We start from the raw sequence: 19604 nt of genomic DNA, 5'->3' as shown, positions 1-19604 counted from the left end.
TTTAAAAGGGTGTAAGATAAGAAGAGAAGCAAGAGGAAAGAGAAAAGGGAAGCTCGACATTGCAAAAGGAGGAGGATCGGAAGAAAGACTTAGGGCGGGGCTGAACATAGAAAGAGGGTCAAGGCTGAAGCAACGTGGAGGAATCTGGGAAGAGGGCGAAAATGATAAACGGGAAAAAAGTTAAGGGTTTAGGTACTTCACTATTGGATGAATAGTGAAATATCACTCCTTGCTTTTAAAAGGGTGTAAGATACCATTGTGCAGAATGAAATGTATTTCCTGTTTTGTGTTTACGTAGAGACGGTGTACAATTGTCATCTGCTAATTTATGTTGAAGTCATCCTTCCATTAAAAAAAGAACCATGCAGAGTTCAACTTGGTACACACAGACAACATTCATTAGACAAACATGGTGGAATATCGGTGCAATTGGAATTTTGGAAGCTAAGAGTGAATATGATTGAATTCCTGTAACAGAAGGCTCGTTATTTACACTACAACTACTTCGTACATGCCTCTACGGCATCTTGATACAGTGAAAAACAAGCATTTTTACATAATAGCAGGACTTATATCATCTGATCCATCCATGATGTTATGAAAGATCGGATTTTCATTAGGAACGTCGCCTTTGCGGTCTGTTCTGTGAAGCAAACAGGGTGTATATGATTAGTCTTCTCTCTCAGAACACTTGCAAAGGATACTTCATTGCAAGCGCTAGGTTGAGGTCCTTTGTAAGCTTTGCAGACGTAACTTATAAAGTTCTCATAATCCTACAACATAAAAAATTATAACAAGAATTAGTTATAAAGCGTCCCGAAGGATAAGAAGATCAATAATTGAATGTTCTCACCTCAAGAAGGGGTTGTCCTTCCACAACTACCCAGGGCACATATTCATGTGGAGGTTCGAGGGCAGCAGTTAGAGCTGCGTACTTTAGATCAAGCTGCATGGAACTCAATAACTTAAAATCGATAGGACAAAAAAAAAAAACAGAGGATGATAAAAAGATAAACTGAAGGGGGGAATGGGCGGGTCTGAGGGGAAACAACGACTGTGTAAAGGAATGAATTACAGCAATATTACACCACATTTTAGTGACCATAATAAGAAGCTTAAGCACAGAAAACAGGTGTGCTTATATGAGAGACTGAATAGTGATAGCTTATGCCAAGGAAACCGAAACAGAAGAGTCAAGACTCTCCAACATATGTTAACATCCAGCAGTGTCCTGTTACGTATTACCATATCAGAACAGAAGCAAGGCATAAGCTATCACCTTCCTAACATGATAGACCTATGAGTATTTTAGCTGAATCACAAAATATTTAATGTCTGAAGTACAAGACTTTGTTCTTGAACCCATGTCAAAAGTTGGCAGACTAGAAGAAGCTGAAGAAAATAAGTAAAGTTTCATAAAAGCCCACCTTAAACTTCATAAAAAATATTCCTTTATAGAACTCTTAATTCGAATATGATCACTTCAGAAAACAAATATCAAAGTATAGAGTGGATACAGAAAGCTGCTCCCATTCACTCCACCGATTAATCAACTTGTACAAAATCAATATTAAGGAAAAATACCTTAACAGTTGATCATGTTGGGTAATGTCAGCAATTAATCAGAGTCCATGGATGTTTCAGATCAGAGGGTTTAGGTGTTAAATAATAATGTAATAACATATAGACCATGATAGGTAACTTATATGAACCAAACTACATTATAGAACCATCCAAACATATGGCGGAGTAAGGGCGGGGTAAGGTAACTGATATGAGTATTGCCATCACCTAATCCAAGGCTCCCACCTATGGTGGAGTCGCGGAGTAAGGACAGTTTTACTATACAGACTTAACCCCATGACGAGGAGAATTACCCTGATTAGTTGGAAGGCAATCGACTAATTAAGCTACTACTCAGAAATATATTCCTATGCTAAAGACAAAAACTGAGAACTAACAGATGGTGCAAAGATAAGGTTTATTTTGGATTGAATTAACAAGACAAGCTAGAAAAAACAATGCAACTTAGCACCACTAAAGACTGACCTTTTTTCCTTCTTCACCCTTGTAACAAACATTGACAGGTTCTGGATCCAAACCCAACTCCTTGAAACAAGTTTCCCACTTGTAGTACTTGCCCTCGTAAGCCCGACTTTCAACACAATTAATAAACGGAAAGTGATCATCCTGTTAAAGAGTTTGATTCACATCATACATTAGATATTGAATTACAGAAAGCACATTCATTCATCCACACAAGAAGACACAATTCAGACAGTTTACAAATGGAATGCAAACTCTCCAAACAAAAAGATTAAGATACTCGGCAAACCACACTCAATTATGTACACATAAGACACATTTCCAAACAGAAATTTCAGTTCAGTAGCATTCAATTCACTCCAATTCAGTAAAATTCAATTTAAGTTAATTTAATTTAATTTAATTCATTTATTATTATTTACTACGTATTTGTTTATAAATTTATTATTAATATTTTTTTTATTAGTTATTTATTATCATGATAATCATCATATAATTTATTGTTATTGTTATTATTATTTATAATTAACTATTCATGATCATTTATTATTTTATTATTGTTATTATTACTCCCTCCGTTCTTAAATGTTAGTCATATTTTGATTTTTCCGTTCACTCAATATTTAAACGTAAATATCTCCAAATACGTATGTTAAAATAATATAAAGATTTGATATCGTTAAATTACACATTGAGGCAAACAAAATAAGATCTCACATAAATATGTTTTGATGTACGTATTGGAAAGAAATTAGAAGATTCTCTTCAGTTATAAGATTAATATTCAAGAACGAAGGGAGTATTATTTTCTATTTAATATTTTTTATTTTGTATTTATTTATTATTTATTTTAGTTCAATAATATGCAATTAGTTTAGTTCGGTTTGATTCAGTTCGACTCAAAAGAACAATGCCTTATTTGAGTGCATGCAGAAATTTGAACAAAATTATTTCAGACCATGTATTCAGGAAGCGTACTAGTCAATTTAACTATCTGAACTTATCTTAAAGTATTATTAAGTTGTTTTTTTGAACTTATCGTAGTTGTCAATTGAGCTCATTGAAACTTGTTAGAACTTTTTGTTTTTTTGTGAAATAAGTTGAGCTAACATATTACACACCCTTAGGCCCTGTTCTGTTCACCTTATTTTCACTTTTTTCAGGAAAAATAAGTTCAGATAAGTTCAGTTAAGTTCAGATAAGTTCAGATAAGATAAGTTCAGGAAAAATAAGTGGAAATCAGGTGAATAGAACGCAACCTTAGATGGAATCCAAAAAACCAGAACTCAAAGAAATACAAAATCACAAAAGACAAACTTTTAAACACAATACACAACCTAGTGGTATTATTTATAATTTATGTACGTACACATTTGTCTATACGAGTAAAATTGTGTTAGGTGGTTAGCATGGTCTTAGGCCTTTGTAAGTTGTATACATATACACTTATGTGATTATCATTACTCGTCTTGTTGTATTTGGTAACCAAGTTGAAGGGATAGATTACAATAAGACTTTTTTTCCCGTTGTCAAAATGGTTACGGTTGTGCATATCTTGCTATAGCGATCGCTTAAAATTGGGAACTACACAAGATGAATGTTCATAATAAATTTCTTCACGATGATTTAGATGAGAAAGTTTATATGAAGCTTCCTCCTTGTTTTGCTGCTATGTTCTACGTCTGGCCCAAGGTGTTGATTAACTAAATTAACTACTTCCTTGAAGAAGTATGGTTTCCTTCGATCATACTCTGATTAATCACTTTTCACCATTTGCTAAGGGAATATACAAATTAATGTTATTGTATGTCAATGACTTGATTATTTCGGTAACAACTCTTCCGCTATTGCATCTTTTAAGAGTATTTGGGTGATTGTTTTCATATGAAGGATTTAGGTCATTTGAATTTTTTTTCGGCATTGAGGTATCTCGTAGACTTGAGGGCTATGTTACTCAGACACAGGTGTCGGTGTCGTGTCTGACAAGGTGTCGGAGTATCTGACACTCCGATCCAAAATTTTGTAGACACTCCGACACGGTCAAAGGTCAAAGGAGTGTCTTGACTAGGTTTTTAGACACGACTACCATATAAAAGTCGGACAAAAATCGACACTTTTTATAAATAAAATAAATTAAAAAATTTATGAAAGTAAACATTAAAAACAAAAATAATAATAATATGGTATTATGATTTTAATGGGATAAGGTGAAAGTCTTTGTATAGGAAATGTAAAAGTCTTATCTAGGTAAGGTGAACGGTGTGAAAAAAATAAAAAAAAATAAAAAAAAATAAAAAAAAATAAAGATTAGTTGTTAAAAACTAACAAAAAAACCCTCAAAAAGATAAAAGATTCCCTCAAAACAGTGTAGCTGTACAACTACACAACTTTAATAAATAAAAGAAAAATAAAAAAGATTAAAAAGATTAATAAAACATGAAGGGTCTATGAACCAACAACTCTAACTCCTCATAAAGAAATACGTTAATAAAGCTTTTAGTCTTTTACTGTACAATATAATACACGAAAGAAGGACCACAAGTCCACAACCCACTTTCTGTCTTTCTTTCTTCTTTCTCTCTCCTCAACCCTTCTTTCTGTTTTCTCTTTTCTTTCTCGAGTAAATAGGTCTGGAGGTCCCTAAACTTTGTCAAAAGGAGCAGTTAGGTCCCTCAGGTTTCAAAAGGAGCATTTAGGTCCCTCAAAATGGATGGAAACCGCTGCTTTTTGACTTCTGTTACTAACGTCTGTTAAATGAATTAAAAATAAAGGCAAATTAATATAAAGGGCAGAAAAGGACAAAATAATAGTTACTTTTACATATTAACAATAATTAAATAAAGGGAAACCCTTTTAAGTTAGCTTTTTACAAAAAACTAGCAGTTCAAAGTATTTAACAAGGCCATTTGTACCCAAATTGTTCAACACTTAATAAAATAAAATAAAGGATCAACGCTTCCTACTAATCAAATCCCCCAAATTAACACACCCAACAAGCATAGGTTAATCAACAACATTTCTCAGAGACAATTTATCAAACACCTTGTGTGCACACCCAAGTAACTTACATTTCCGGTAAAATTCATCCGAGCTCAAACCCATAAACTCCATGCATCATCATCATCTTCAATCTCATGTTTAATCAGCAAGTCAGCAACTCATACATGAAATCTAACGAGCCTACGACTAATGAGGCAATATTAGGTACTTCCGTTTTTCTACAGTCTAATGAGTGTCAATTTGTCTTAGAGTTGGTGTAAAATGTGATACTTTACAACTAAGGTGTGTTTTGGGAGCTTTGTAAGGCCGTAAGGATTTGCATCTCCACCATGTCAATATGTCGTACTTTAATTAATTTTAGGATAATGCAACACCCTTATGGGCTGTATATAAGGAGCTAATACTTGCTATCACATTTGGTATCATAGATTGGTAGGAGAAAAAGATAATGAGCCTCTGAGTGTTGGCATCACACCCATCAATATAATCTGTTTAATTTTGCAAATTAATTCTATTGTGGGTTTGCCTTGTCTCCGTTTTTTAGGCTTAAGCATTGAGGGCAATGACAAATGTGAAATTACAATGGAATTGTTGGAGAAATCCAGGAATTAAGAAAGAGAAGCAGATTGAAGAGAATCCATAATAAAAGAGGAGAGAGAAAAAGAGAGAGAAAAAAGGTAGAAGAAGAACTAGTGGTAGTAGCAGACATCTGGGAGAAGAGAATTTGAAACTTTAGAGTAAAGGAAGAACAACAATTAGCTGAAGTTTATGGAATTGCTGAAAATTTGGAGTAAATTTGCTTGGGTTACTCACTAAATTCGATTTGATTAGGAAGAGTTGTGGAAAAACCTAGTAAAGGGGAATATAAAGGGTGAAACGTGTAAATGGAGAAAAAGCCATATGAAAAAGCTAAGTAAGTTGAAAAAGCTAAGTCATAAATAAAATCAGCTGTTTTCATTTATTTATACACGTGTAAATTAATTTTCCTTTTCTTTAAAGCGGTTTTATTATTATTTTATTGAACTTAACAGAAAATGAAACGGTGTTAACAAAAGTAGCTGATTCCATCCATTTTGAGGGACTAAAATGCTCCTTTTGAAACTTGAGGGACTTAACTGCTCCTTTTGCCAAAGTTTAGGGACCTCCAGTATAGTTTACTCCTTCTTTCTCTCCTCAGCCCTTATTTCTTCCATTTTTTCCGGCCAAGGAGACCAAAAGCCCATTATTTTTCGGTGAAATTCAGATCTACAGTAAAGAGAAAGGGTCCTGACACCTGAGTTTTTTATTCTTTTCCGATACCAGTGTCGACACCTCCCCGGACACGTGTCGAGTGTCGTGTTGCGGGCCGGGTCGTGTCGACACCGGTACCCACCGCTTGAGGGCAATTTTTTATGTCAAACATAAGAATACGCTTGACACTATTGCCGAGACAGGATTATTAGGCTTGCCGGTTTTTCTGTTGAGCAGAATCACAAATTGAGCTTAGCTAAGGGCACATTACTCGACGACTCGGACCGAAATAAGCGACTAAGCGACTGGCTGGTCGTCCCATCTACTTAACATTCACTCATCCAGATTTGGCTTGTACGATCACATTTTAGCTCAGTTTCATACGGGGATATACTGGTATACATTACTTGAAAGGGTGCCCGGGTCAACGCATTCTGCTTGGTACCGACTATGACTTATTGTTGTCCGGTTGGTGTGACTTGGACCAGGCCAGTTTTCCTTTTTGACGGTCCCTAACGGGCTAAGCAACACATTGTCTCTCGTTCATCCGCAAAGGCAAAATATAGCTATATGGCAACATGCAACTCAAAATTAAAATGAAAGGCATACTTGGGAGTACTGGGGTTGAACATCCTCGAGCTATGAGTTTATTTCGTGACAATAAATCTGCTTTGCATGTCACACAAACTCGATCTTCCATGAACGTAAGAAGCATATAGAGGTTGATTGTCATTGCGTACATGATGCTAATCAGAAGGGTATAATTGCAACTAGTCATGTGTTTTCGTATGATCAGCTTGCCGATATTTACAAAGGTATTAGGCAAGCTTAAAATTTTATACTTACTTCGCAAGTTGGTCATTTATCAATTGCATGCTCCAACATGGGGGATAAGGAGATTATTTATGTACGTACAAGTCTTATAAGAAACACATTTGTGTTATTACATTTAAACCTGAAATAACATGCAAAAATATAATATAAATGCGATGCGTGCAAATATAAGAAACAGATAAGTTAGATAGAGCCGAACGCATATAAACAAATTGATTAAAATGGTAAGAATTTATTTAAGGGGCTAGATTGACTAAAATGCTTCTTTGGACTTTTCCTACTGGGTAACTTGTCATTATATTCTCTATTCTATAAGTGTAAAGGATATTTTAGTAATTCAAGGGGGACACCGAAATTGGATTTGCTAAAATAACATCAACTCTTCACTTATATAATAGAGATATAGTTGCGTATACGGGTTACATTGTCTAGGTGGTTAGTATGGGCGTAGACCTTAGTTTAAAAAAGCGCGCCCAAGGTGCGATTAGGCACAAGGCTCACCTAGGCTCAGCCTTCGGCGCCTTGAGCTCTCCAGTCTCACTGATGTCAACCAACGCGCGCCTTCATGCGCCTTTGTGCGCCTTAGGTAAGGCGCAAGACACAACGCCTTTTGCGCCTTAGGTAAGGCGCAAGGTGCATCCAGGCACGGTAGCATGACGTGGATCTTTTATTTACATTTTTTTTTTCTTTTTTAATGATATAAACACACCCCACGTGACCTATTAACGGTCATATCTCTACAATCATTGTTTTTTGGGTAGTGGAATTAGCATAATATGAGTTAATTTTCATATTTCCATCTTGTAATTACCATGGAAGGTTCTAATTCTGGCACTCCATCGACGGGATCACGCAATGCTTATGAACCGGCAAGAAAATATGGCACTCCATGTTGTATTGAGTATAAATTGTGTTAATTTTTTTCTATACCGAATTTTAAGGTTTATTAGAAAATTATGTGCGCCTTGTATCCAAAAGGTGCGCGCCTGAGCCTTGCGCCTTGCGCCTAGGCTCCATGACCCTTGTGCGCCTTAGTGCGCCTTTTTAAACTAAGGCGTAGGCCTTTATAAGGTGTATATGTTAAGAGTAATAACCCGTATGTGAGTAAGGACTCATTCTTCCATGTAAAAAAAGAAGAGGGAGGATGACTAACATATAAGATCGGTGGACTATTCCACTTATAACCAATTGGTTTGGAATCCTATCATGCTTATATGTGGTCAAACTCTACTTCGATGTTGGGATCGACTTGGCCCATTGATATTTATCTTGGTACATAGACACAAACAGTGATCTCGTGAGGCTTAATTTTTTTTTAATTTTTTTAGTGTTCCATCTTTTTCAATCAATGACATCAAATACTATTTCTCTTTCTATACCCACATTCAAAGGAGATAATTACAGTATAATTTATGGGTTATCAAAATGAAATCATATTTAAAAGCTATGAGTTTGTGATAAGCAATTGAAAGTGATGCTAACCTAACCCCTCTTCCACAAAATCCAATAGCAACCCAAATAAAAAAACACGATGAAGAAGCGACAAGGAAAACAACGACATTTTCGTGTATTCATTTGGTCGTGTCTGATGGAATCTTTAAAAGTATCATGACTTGTAAGCAAAGGAGGCATGAGGCACGTTAAAGGAAGAGTTTGAGGGCAATTCTCAAACAACGTTGATGCAAGTTTTGGACCTTAAACGAGAATTTGAGATGCAAAGGAGGAAGAAGAGCGAAACCATTAAAGAATGTGATTAAGCTTATGACCATTGACCATTGTTAATCAAATTAGATTGCTTGATAAAACATTTTCCAACGAGAGAGTCGTTGATAAGGTTTTAGTGAGCGTTCCCAAAAAGTATGATTCTAAAATGTCCGCAATCGAATATTCCAAAGACCTATCCAAAATAACCTTAGGAGAGTTGGTTAATGCTCTTAGTGTCGTAGACCAAAGGAGATCAACGAGGGAGGCAGAAAATGGAGAAAAAAATGAGGGATTAAGGGAGCCTTACTAGCTAAAGCCTCATTCTAAAAGAGGAAAGGAAACACCGTAAATCGTACCATTGTCATCAGATTGATTATGGAAAAAAAATTGTTGGTATAAAGAAAAGCCAAAATGTTTCAAGTGTCAAAAACTTGGGAATATGGCAAGGAATTGCAGGCTTCAAAATGCCGAGGAAGCATCTATTGCACAACACAAATGGGCATAGAAGAAAATTTGTTATGGATTTGCGGGTGATAATGTGCACCGAGGGAGAAGAGTGCTCCAAAGATTAGAGGTTGATGATAAGGTGCATCGACAAACATTTGAATGAGATGAGATGTGCATCGTAGATGAAGAGACATGCTTCATTTATTTTATCAAACTTTGAAGTAAGGGAGTGTGATAAAGTTACCATTTCAAAGTTGCTTCAAAGTAGTGAGTTGTTACTTGTTAGTTCCTGTTTCCTTGGAATCATGTGTTAGCATATGTTTGAATTTCCTATTCTTTAGCATTAGTAAGTTAGTGGAAGTAAGTTAGTGGGAGTATGCAAGCTATCGGTTTGTGTTAGGAAATTATGCAACTTTGCTTATGAAACTTTGCTTATGAATCAGATTAATAGGAATAACAATTATAATTGAAATAACATACACAAATAAATTAATTATCTGACAAGTGTTAATATCTCTGAATAGGCTGCAAATTTTTTACTGAACACATTAAAATATACAAGTGTTACTCACAACTCATACGCACCGCAATTACACCCAAGACATTTTTCTTTAAATATTCTCTTAAAGCTTCTCTCTCTCGGCATTTATGTTTTTCTTTTTGTTTTTAGGATGTTATGAATGGAAAACAAAAACATAATATATAGTTTTTCTAAAACAATATTACCCACCCAGTTTTTAACAAATGATACAAACCATTAACGCCCCTTAATCCTAAACCTTCGCTTTTATTTAGGATTCTAAATGTAGATTATTATTCCCTTACTATTCCATCCTGATTTCATGCTCATAACACAATTGCTTGAACGTGGTATCTTCACATTCACGGATTCACCACCATTGTCGGTTATGAACTTTTTAAGTTTGAGACATGTCTCATTTTCAACCAGAGTTACCTGATTCGTGGTTCGCTTCGGTACGGGGTACTGGTTCGGGTTCGCAGTTCGCGGGTGGCTGATTTTGGGTTCGCGACAGGGGTTTAGAATTATTTTGTGTTTAAAAAAAAGTGTCATTGATTGAGGCCTAAATTGTAAAATACGAGTATGATTTTGAGAAATAAAAGCACGATGAACTGCCATATCATTGTATGCACATTAATTCACAAAGTAAGGACAAAGATCAAATCTTAAAAACCATGATTAATGTAGCAATAGTGCAGACAAAAAGTAAATAATAAAACAAATAAAATAAAAAGTACAACAAAAAGTAAAAAAATAAAACGTAGCCATGTGCAGCCAAATAAAAGTAAACAAGAAAACAAAAAGTACAAAACAAAGTAAAAAAATAAAAATTAAACACACCCATGAGTCCATGACCCATGTGCAGCAGCAGTACAGAGTAAAAGTACATAAATAAAAGTAAAAAAAAAAAAGTACAAGATAAAGTAAAAAACTAAAAACAAAAATTACAACCCATCTTCATCTTCACCATCGAGCTCACAACTCAGCCACGGTGTTTTTAGATTCAACAATATGAAAAAACGACAAAAACAACAATTGACAATCGCAACCAACGCGTATATCCTTCGCAAACAAAAGCCCCAATATATTGTATGTTCTCTCGCCTCCCTTGACCTTCAATCGGTAAAACTAGGGTTTTGGTTTGGTTCGCGAAACATAGCGAATTGGATCCCCGGCGAACCGCGAATCGGTACGGGCGAACCGGTTCGCGGAGGTTAGGAGCGAACCAGGTAACTCTGTTTTCAACCATAACCTTCCATCTCTTGAAAGCCTCAAACACTTCAGACTTATATTTTAGAAAGTAAACCATACCTTTCGGAAGTGATCATCAATGAAAGTGACAAAGTAATGCTTTCCACCAACGGATGAAGTAGTTGTTGGTGGAGTGGACAAGCTCTAAATTTTCCTTTTTTGTGATTCTACCACTTGTTTGAAAGCTTGCCCTTTTTTGCTTTCCAAGTATGCATTCCTCGCGCATGTCAATCTCAACTGATTGTAGACCCATGAGGCCATGAGTTTCCCCTTTGAATGCATAAGTTTCATCCCTTTTTCACTCATGTGACCAAGTCTTTGGTGAGCCACATATTGGAATTTTCATTACCTATTGCAACTGCAATTGAATAACCTAACCATGCTGTCATATAAAGAGTACCACTCTTTAATGTCACCTTTTGAAATCTTCCAAGTACCTTAGAAGTTTGTAGTGTAGCCTTTGTTGGCCTTTCCTTACTGAGATCAAGTTCTTTCTGAGGTCGGGAATATGTTTGACATCCTTCGACTCCCAAACTGACCCGTTCAACTTAATCTTCACTACACCTTTACCATCAATATCACAGGGTTGATCATCACTGAGGTATACTTTTCGAAGGATTCTAGGGACATACCTCTCAAAGAATTCTTTCTTCAATATAGCATGGAATGATGCTCTAGAGTCTAACACCCAAGAATATTCCTTGCTCTCTAAATAACATATCAACGCATCATCTCCTTCTAAGGTAGATGTAACATTTGCCTCTGGCCTCTGCCTTCGCCTTTTGGTTTTCCGGCCTTCCCACAATTCCAACACTCAATACTTTTTGAATTTAGGGAGTTATTCGGATTCCTTGATTTTGACCTTCTATCTTTGGATTTACCTCGATAGTTTGATCTTCCACGATCATTCTTTCTGGTTGAATTTCTTCGTCTTCACTCCGTATGCAAAACTAAAGAGGTTGATGATTCCCCCGTCTACCTACGTCGGATCTCTTCACTCTCTACGTCGGATCTCTTCAATGAGAACCAGGTCAATAACATCATCAAACTTTAACTTATTGCTTCACGATGAGCAACTCACAAATGTAAAAGTATCATTCCAACTATGTGGTAGAGAAGATAAAAGTATTAATACATGTACTCCATCATGAACTTCAATTTTGGCCAAACTTAATTGAGTTGTGACTGAATTAAGTTCGTTGAGATACGCCTTCCGTCATCTGGAAATTGAATAACGGCCTCATTAAATGAATTTTATTAGAGACTCGTTACTTCTCATACATATTAGACAGAGCTTTCATAAGACATGCCGTGGTCTTTTCCTTTGCTATATTAAAAGCAAAATTGCACGATAACGTCTATCGAATAACTCTGATGGCTTGCTATCGAGAAGATTCCAATCTTCGTCTTTCATCCCCTCTGGCTTAGTTTAGTTTCTGATAGAGGTTCATAAAGCTTTTTCTGGTATAGGTAATATTCGATATGCATCTTCCAAAACACGAAATTTGCACCATCGAATTTCTCGAGTTACACCTTTCCTCTGTCTACCGCCATTGCTCCCCCTCAAATTCGGCTTCTTTTAATTTAGATCGTAACTGATGACTCCTCTATGAATACAAACAAAATTTAACAACTTGGCTCTGATAACAATTGTTAGAAAATTATGCAACTTTTCTTAAGAATCAAATTAGTAGGAATAACAATAATATTAGAGTAACACACAAATAAATTAATTTTTTAATAACTATTAGTATCTCTAAATACGCTACAAAACTTTTACTGAACACATAAAATATATAAGTGTTCAGAACACTTATTTTAACTCACAACCCAAACGCACCCCAATTACACCCAATAATTTTTCTCTAAAAATCTCTTAAAGTTTCTCTCTCAACTTTATGTTCTTCTTTTTGGTTTTCGATGTTATGAAATGAAAACAAATACTTAATTTATAGTTTTTCTAAAACAATATTAACCACCTAGTTTTTAACAAATGATACAAACCATTATTTTAGTTTAGTAAACTAAATTAATGTCCCTTAACCCTAAACCTTCCCTTTTACTTAGGATTTTAAATTTAGATTATTATTTCCTTATTATTTGCTTAACAGTTAGGTAACGTGGACCATGTTCCACTTAGTTGTTAATATTTCTTAGTTAAGTCAGTTTATTGTAAAGCCTATATAAAAGGCTCCTTTCATTTGTTGTTAGTTGAATGAGAATGCACTAGCATAATTCCAATTCCAATTCCAATTCCAATTCCAATTCCAAATCCAATTCCAACGTTTATTCTTTCATTTTTTTTTGCGTTCTTATTTCCAACAAATTGTTATCGGAAAAAGGTTCCTGGCCCATTATCAACACTCATGAAGCGAGGGGCCAATGAATCGAAAAATTCATGAAGGAGAGGATTTGAAGATAAACCCAACAAAATTGATTGACCCATTAGGGGTCATTTAACCTCATGTTATAAATGTTAAAAATCTAGAGAAGGTCAAGTGAGGAAGAAGTGATTTTTCCAAATCGCAAAAAGTTCAAGATGGAGAGGATTTGTAGATAAGCCCAATAGAAATGATTGTCCCAAGTAAAGGTCATTTAACCTTATCTTAAATATATAAGAAATCTAGAGAAGGGCAAGGGATAAAAAAGTGACCTTTTCGAATTGTATGGGAATTGTATATAAATGTAATTAGTTTGTAATTAGTTTGTTTGTACAGCTGTCATTTAATGCTTTGTATAAGTACAGCTTATTCCTATTTTATTAATCTAATGCAACAATTATAATTACACTATTTCTCTCTCCTCTGTTTCTATCTTAGAATCAGTTAATTTCTTGATTCTCTTCATGGTATCAGAGCTTAGTATGATCCGACCTCGCTCGTTCTTTTCTATTCTTAAACGTTGATTTGTTGCATTCAAACTATTAAACACATTGAATTTGGTTTTTCTTTGGATTAATTTCCAATTTCTCCTCAAATTTTTTTTTGAGGTCTCAATCAATTTCTGGAAAATTGTTTGCGATTTGCTATTGATACAATATCTAACAACTATCATTGATTGATTAGTCAGTATTGTTGTGAATGCTGAGCTTTGGATTCGAAATTGCTATTCAATCAGAGGGGTTCAAATTTTGAGGGTTTCAAAATATTTTTGGGGTTAATTTTTCTTTTTCAAGATTACTGAAGAAGTCTGGGTCATTTTCTGGGAGATGCTCGCAATGACTGATTAATTGCGTTTGTTTTGAGATCGATTGTACAATTTCATTCTCAACCGAAGTTCTTTCTCTCGAATTTCTGGGTTTCTGAAGAATTATTTGAAGAAATTTTGTCAATTTTGAAATGGCTATTACGGAGCACTCTATACATTCTGGTGAATATCGTCAGCGACATTTGACTTCTACAAGCTTTAATGGAGGTAATTGTTTCTCCAATTTGATATATAGTGATGCTTGGATAGTGGACTCAGGCGCTACTGATCATATGACCTATAATGTTGCATTGTTTAACACTAGAAAAACTATCAAAAACCCTATACCTGTTTGTCTACCTGATGGAACACATAAGTACGTTAAAGAACTTGGGAATATTGTTCTGGATTCTGGTTTAGAATTAAGGGATGTTATGTTGATTGAGGATTTTAAATACAGTTTACTATCAGTTGGAAAGTTTATTGCTCAAAATTGGTTATGGATTACTTTCAGTGACACCGAATGTATTTTCCAGTGTCTTTCGACTAAGAAAGTTTTGGCTGGTGGAAAAAAAATGGGTCAACTGTATTACTTGAAGATGTCAGGTAATACCGAAGCTGTACATAGCGAAATAATTGACTATCCTAGATCAACAAATACTGTTATTGTTGATCATGTGGTCAATAATTCGGCTAAAGTGGTAGCTAAGAAACATGTTGATGTGCGTATTGTTCATGCTAGAATAGGGCATGCCTCATTGTCTAGAATGAAACATATTCATGATTGTGATTACACTGGAATGGATGTTTTTGGATGTGATATTTGTTATCAATCAAAATTTCACAAATTACCTTTCCCAAGAAGTGATAGTAGAGCAGCTCAATTGTTTGATCTAGTCCATGTAGATCTATGGGGACCATTTAAAGTTCCTGCTACAAATGGAGCTTCCTATTTCTTGACTATTTTAGACGATCACAGTAGGACAACTTGGACATTCTTGCTGCACAATAAGGGTCAAGTGTTCAAGACCATTTCTGATTTCTTGAATTTGGTTGGAAATCAGTTTGGGAAAAATGTGAAGTCTATAAGGTCAGATAACGGGACAGAGATAATTAGAGCAGAATGTAGTGATTTGTTTGCTGCAAAGGGAATCATTCATCAGAGGAGCATTGTCAGTACACCTCAACAAAACGGTAGAGTAGAAAGAAAACATAGACATCTTGCTGAAGTTGCTAGAGCTCTAAGAATTCATGCAAACTTGCCTAAGAAATTTTGGGGTGACTGTATTCTCGCTGCTACTTATCTGATTAACAAGATTCCAACTCCTGTATTGGATTGGAAATCCCCTTTTGAGGTTTTAGTGGGGAAGAAACCCACTTATGATCATCTTAGGGTTATCGGATGTGAATGTTTTGCCTATAATGTGGATAGAAACAAAGATAAGTTTGATCCTAGAGGTATTAAATGCGTCTTCATTGGATACCCTTATGGTCAAAAGGGCTATAAGGTGTATGATTTTTCATCTCACAAGATTTTTGTATCTAGAGATGTTGTCTTTCATGAAACAAGTTTTCCCTTTCATGATCATAAAACACAGAGTTCTATACCTAATGTTCCTATAATTTCTGATTCTGACACAGAATATTTTACACAGCCCTTCACTTCTTTTTCTACTCCTATTTCTACACCTGAAGATCCTTTCATTTCAACTCATACTCTCTCGCCTATTTCAACTGAAAATACCTCTCCCGTTTCTTCTTCTCCTCATCTCTCTTCTCCTCCTACTTTTTCTATTCCTTTCACTGAAACTAATGATGTACATGATACAGGTAACACTGAATCTGCTGATGCTATTCTTGATCCTAGTGGTATTGTGCCTAGAAAGTCTTCAAGGCCTATCAAACCTCCCACAAAATTCAAGGACTATGAATGTGCTATTCCTCTTCCTTCGAGACACTTCTCTTCCTCTGTTATATCTCTAACAGATTCTACCTTTCTTTCTTTCATAGCCAATGTTATGAATGCAATTGAACCATCATCATACAATATAGCAAAGAATCATCCTGGCTGGGTGGAAGCAATAGATAAGGAATTAGCTGCTTTAGAGGCTAATGACACGTGGGAAATTACTACTCTTCCAAAGGGAAAGAAAGCTATAGGCTCTAAATGGGTGTATAAGACTAAGTTTGACAAAGATGGGATTATTGAAAGGTTGAAGGGAAGAGTGGTAGCTATTGGTTATCAACAAGTTCCCGGGAAAGATTTCAAGGATACATTCTCTCCGGTAGCTAAACTGGCTACTGTGAGGATTCTTATAGCTCTTGCTACAACAAAACAGTGGCCATTGTGTCAATTGGACATAAACAATGCTTTTCTCCATGGGTTTATTGAAGAAGAATTGTATATGAAGCCTCCTGCTGGGTACACCAAGTGCAAACCTGGTCAAGTTTGCAAACTGAAACGGTCAATCTATGGCCTAAAACAGGCATCTAGGCAATGGAATAAGGAACTGTGCAAGTTCTTATCTTCTCTTGGTTTCAAGCAGTCCACACAAGACTATTCCTTGTTCACCAGAGATTTGGATGGAGAATTTATTGTAATTCTCATCTATGTAGGTGACATTCTTCTTACTAGAACTAGTTAACAACAAATTGATATTGTAAAGCAACTTCTTGATAATGCTTTCACAATAAAAGATCTCGGCTCTCTTAAGAATTTTCTTGGAATAGAGGTACTTAGAACTTCTGAAGGTACCTTTATCTCACAGAAAAAATATACTAAAGATATCATCCGCTCCTCTAGCCTTCATGACAGCAAAGGTGCATCTACACCTCTTCCTACTGGCTTGAAGTTGTCTACAGATGTTGGTGTGCCTATAGCTGAACCAGAAGTCTACAGAAGGTTACTTGGGAGGCTACTTTACTTGGGAATAACACGACCAGATCTTTCCTATTCGGTTCAACATTTGTCTCAGTTTCTTAGTTGTCCAAGAGAACCTCACCTACAAGCTGCATTACATGTTGTCAGTTATCTCAAAACAACTACTGATGTTGGTCTTTTCTATGCTACGAATTCTCCACTTGTCCTTAATGCCTATTCAGATGCAGATTGGAGTCATTGTCAATTTTCTAGCAGATCCTTGAGTACTTATTGTGTATACCTTGGAGATAATCTTATTTCTTGGAAGACCAAAAAGCAAAAGACTGTGAGCAAGTCTTCCGCCGAGGCGGAGTATAGAAGCATGTCAAGCACAGCTAGTGAGTTGGTTTGGGTAGCAGGCCTTCTCGAGGATCTTAAGGTTGAGTTTCCTAAGCCTGTTACTATGTTTTGTGACAATAAGTCTGCTGAGTACATAGCTCACAATCCTGCGTTTCATGAAAAAACAAAACATATCAAGAGGGACTATCACTATGTACGGGAGCAAGTTGATGCGGGTTTTATTCAAACTGTGCATGTTCCTAGTTCCTCCCAGCATGCCGATCTCCTCACAAAGGCTCTTCCGATCTCTCAGCATTATACTCTGATGTCCAAGCTTGGACTTCTTCTACAGTCCAGCTTGAGGGGGGAATATGGGAATTGTAAATAAATGTAATTAGTTTGTAATTAGTTTGTTTGTACAGCTGTCATTTAATGCTTTGTATAAGTACAACTTATTCCTATTTTATTAATCTAATGCAACAATTATAATTACACTATTTCTCTCTCCTCTGTTAATATCTTAGAATCAATTAATTTCTTGATTCTCTTCAAATTGCAAGAGAAATAGATGGGACATGTGAGGGAGTGTGTTAAGAGTAATAACCTACACGTGAGTTGGGATTCATTGTCTCATGTGGAAAAAGAAAAGGGAGGATGATTAACCTATAAGATTGGTGAGCTACTCCACTTACAACCAATTGGTTTTAGCATAAAACTCTCTCAGGCTTTATGATAAAGCTGGTTAGACTCTCCTCCGATGTTGGGGCTCGACTTGGCCCAGTGAGATTTATCAATATATATATACGAAGTATATATTTATATAAGGCAAAGAAACATATTTCTTATAAAAGTTGACACAACACATTGCAGCCGGTCATATCAAAAAAATTACCAATTAGAGCCTAGAACTGGTTTGATCTTCAATTTAAGTAGTTAAATTGAATTACTTCAATTGCAGAAAAATAATTGTACAAAATTACATTCAGTATATAAAATCGAACAAAAACTTTAAGATAAATTGATGAGAATTAGAAGAATTTAGATGAATCAACACCAAATATGTAAAAGTTCAATAAAAATAAAATTCAACAACATTCAGCTCGAGCGACTATATGTATTCCAAATAATTTCAAACTCAACGATTATGATTTGAGGATCAAAAGTAAGAAATTACCAGATTAGGCCAAGCATGAATTGCACAAGCTTCAACAGTATTCAGTAAGCATTCATGAGGACCATGCTGAAATCAGATATCAAATTCAAAGAAATAATTAATCTTGATTAATTTCAATTTCAATTCAAATTTCAGTTTAGTGAGAATTGGTCAAAGGAGGGAGAAATGTAGATGAGATTAGACCTGGCAAGTAAAGGAGTTCTTGGAAGTGAGTTTGGCGTTTCCCCATGGAAATAGACGGAGGTCAACGATGTCAATTATCCCGTTCTCAAATATTGCGGCGAGTTTGTTGATGATGAAGTCGGCACTGTACGGACACAAGCTCTCGTAGTACAAATCTAGAGACACTTTTTCCGCGGAATTTGAGGTTCCGAAGCAGATTTGAATTATTGTTAGGTATGTCAGGAGAGAGAAAATTTGACGCAGAATTAAGGACGCCATTTTTGCAGAGGAACAAAGGTTTTGTAATTTCTAAAGAATTTGAATCAGTTACTATTTGGTTTTTGCTATTTGATCGAGCAAAGGGGGAAATTGACTTAGGCCTGTTCGGCAAAATTAGCGGTAGCGGATAGCGGTTGAGTAGCGGGTAGCGATTAAAGTAGCCAGTAGCGGTGAATAGTAGCGGGTAACGGTTAGCTGTCAAAGTAGCGGTAACTAATATGAATGTTCGGTAAAAGTAGCGGTTGATATTATAAAAATAAAAATAAAAACAAGAATATTATTTAAAACTTTATTATAAATTTGTCAAACGCTACCCACTACCTTAAACGCTACTAATTTTAACGTTTGACAAAAGCTACCCACCGCTACCTCAACTGCTAACCGCTACCTAAATCGCTACTTTACCAAACACTTCCAAATTTTACAAGTAGCTTCTTGACCAGGTCAAAACGCTACCCGCTACCTCAAACGCTACTGCCGAACACGCCCTTATTGGGGTTTCATTTGATATGTTAGGAATTTAGGATGAACCTGGGCCAAAAAATGGGCTGTGTTACCTGTGTATGTCATTT

The 19604-nt window shown here is 35.7% G+C and overlaps 1 protein-coding gene across 1 annotated transcript; it reads right to left on the bottom strand.

Moving 5' to 3' along the window:
* Positions 1-317: 317 nt before the first annotated feature.
* LOC110791067 (gamma-interferon-responsive lysosomal thiol protein) lies at positions 318-19110 on the bottom strand. Its single transcript, XM_021995828.2, has 5 exons — positions 18775-19110; positions 18592-18657; positions 2050-2190; positions 854-946; positions 318-773 (listed from the first exon to the last, which is right to left on the bottom strand). Exons 1-5 carry the CDS (start codon positions 19030-19032, stop codon positions 570-572), a joined length of 762 nt encoding a protein of 253 aa, XP_021851520.1. The 5' UTR covers positions 19033-19110; the 3' UTR covers positions 318-569.
* Between the last annotated feature and the right edge of the window lie 494 nt (positions 19111-19604).

The sequence above is a fragment of the Spinacia oleracea genome, chromosome 6 (genome assembly GCF_020520425.1).
Source record: "Spinacia oleracea cultivar Varoflay chromosome 6, BTI_SOV_V1, whole genome shotgun sequence".
Taxonomy (NCBI): Eukaryota; Viridiplantae; Streptophyta; class Magnoliopsida; order Caryophyllales; family Amaranthaceae; genus Spinacia; species Spinacia oleracea.
Note: the sequence above shows the minus strand (reverse complement) of the source record. Positions and strands in the feature narration are given on the sequence as shown.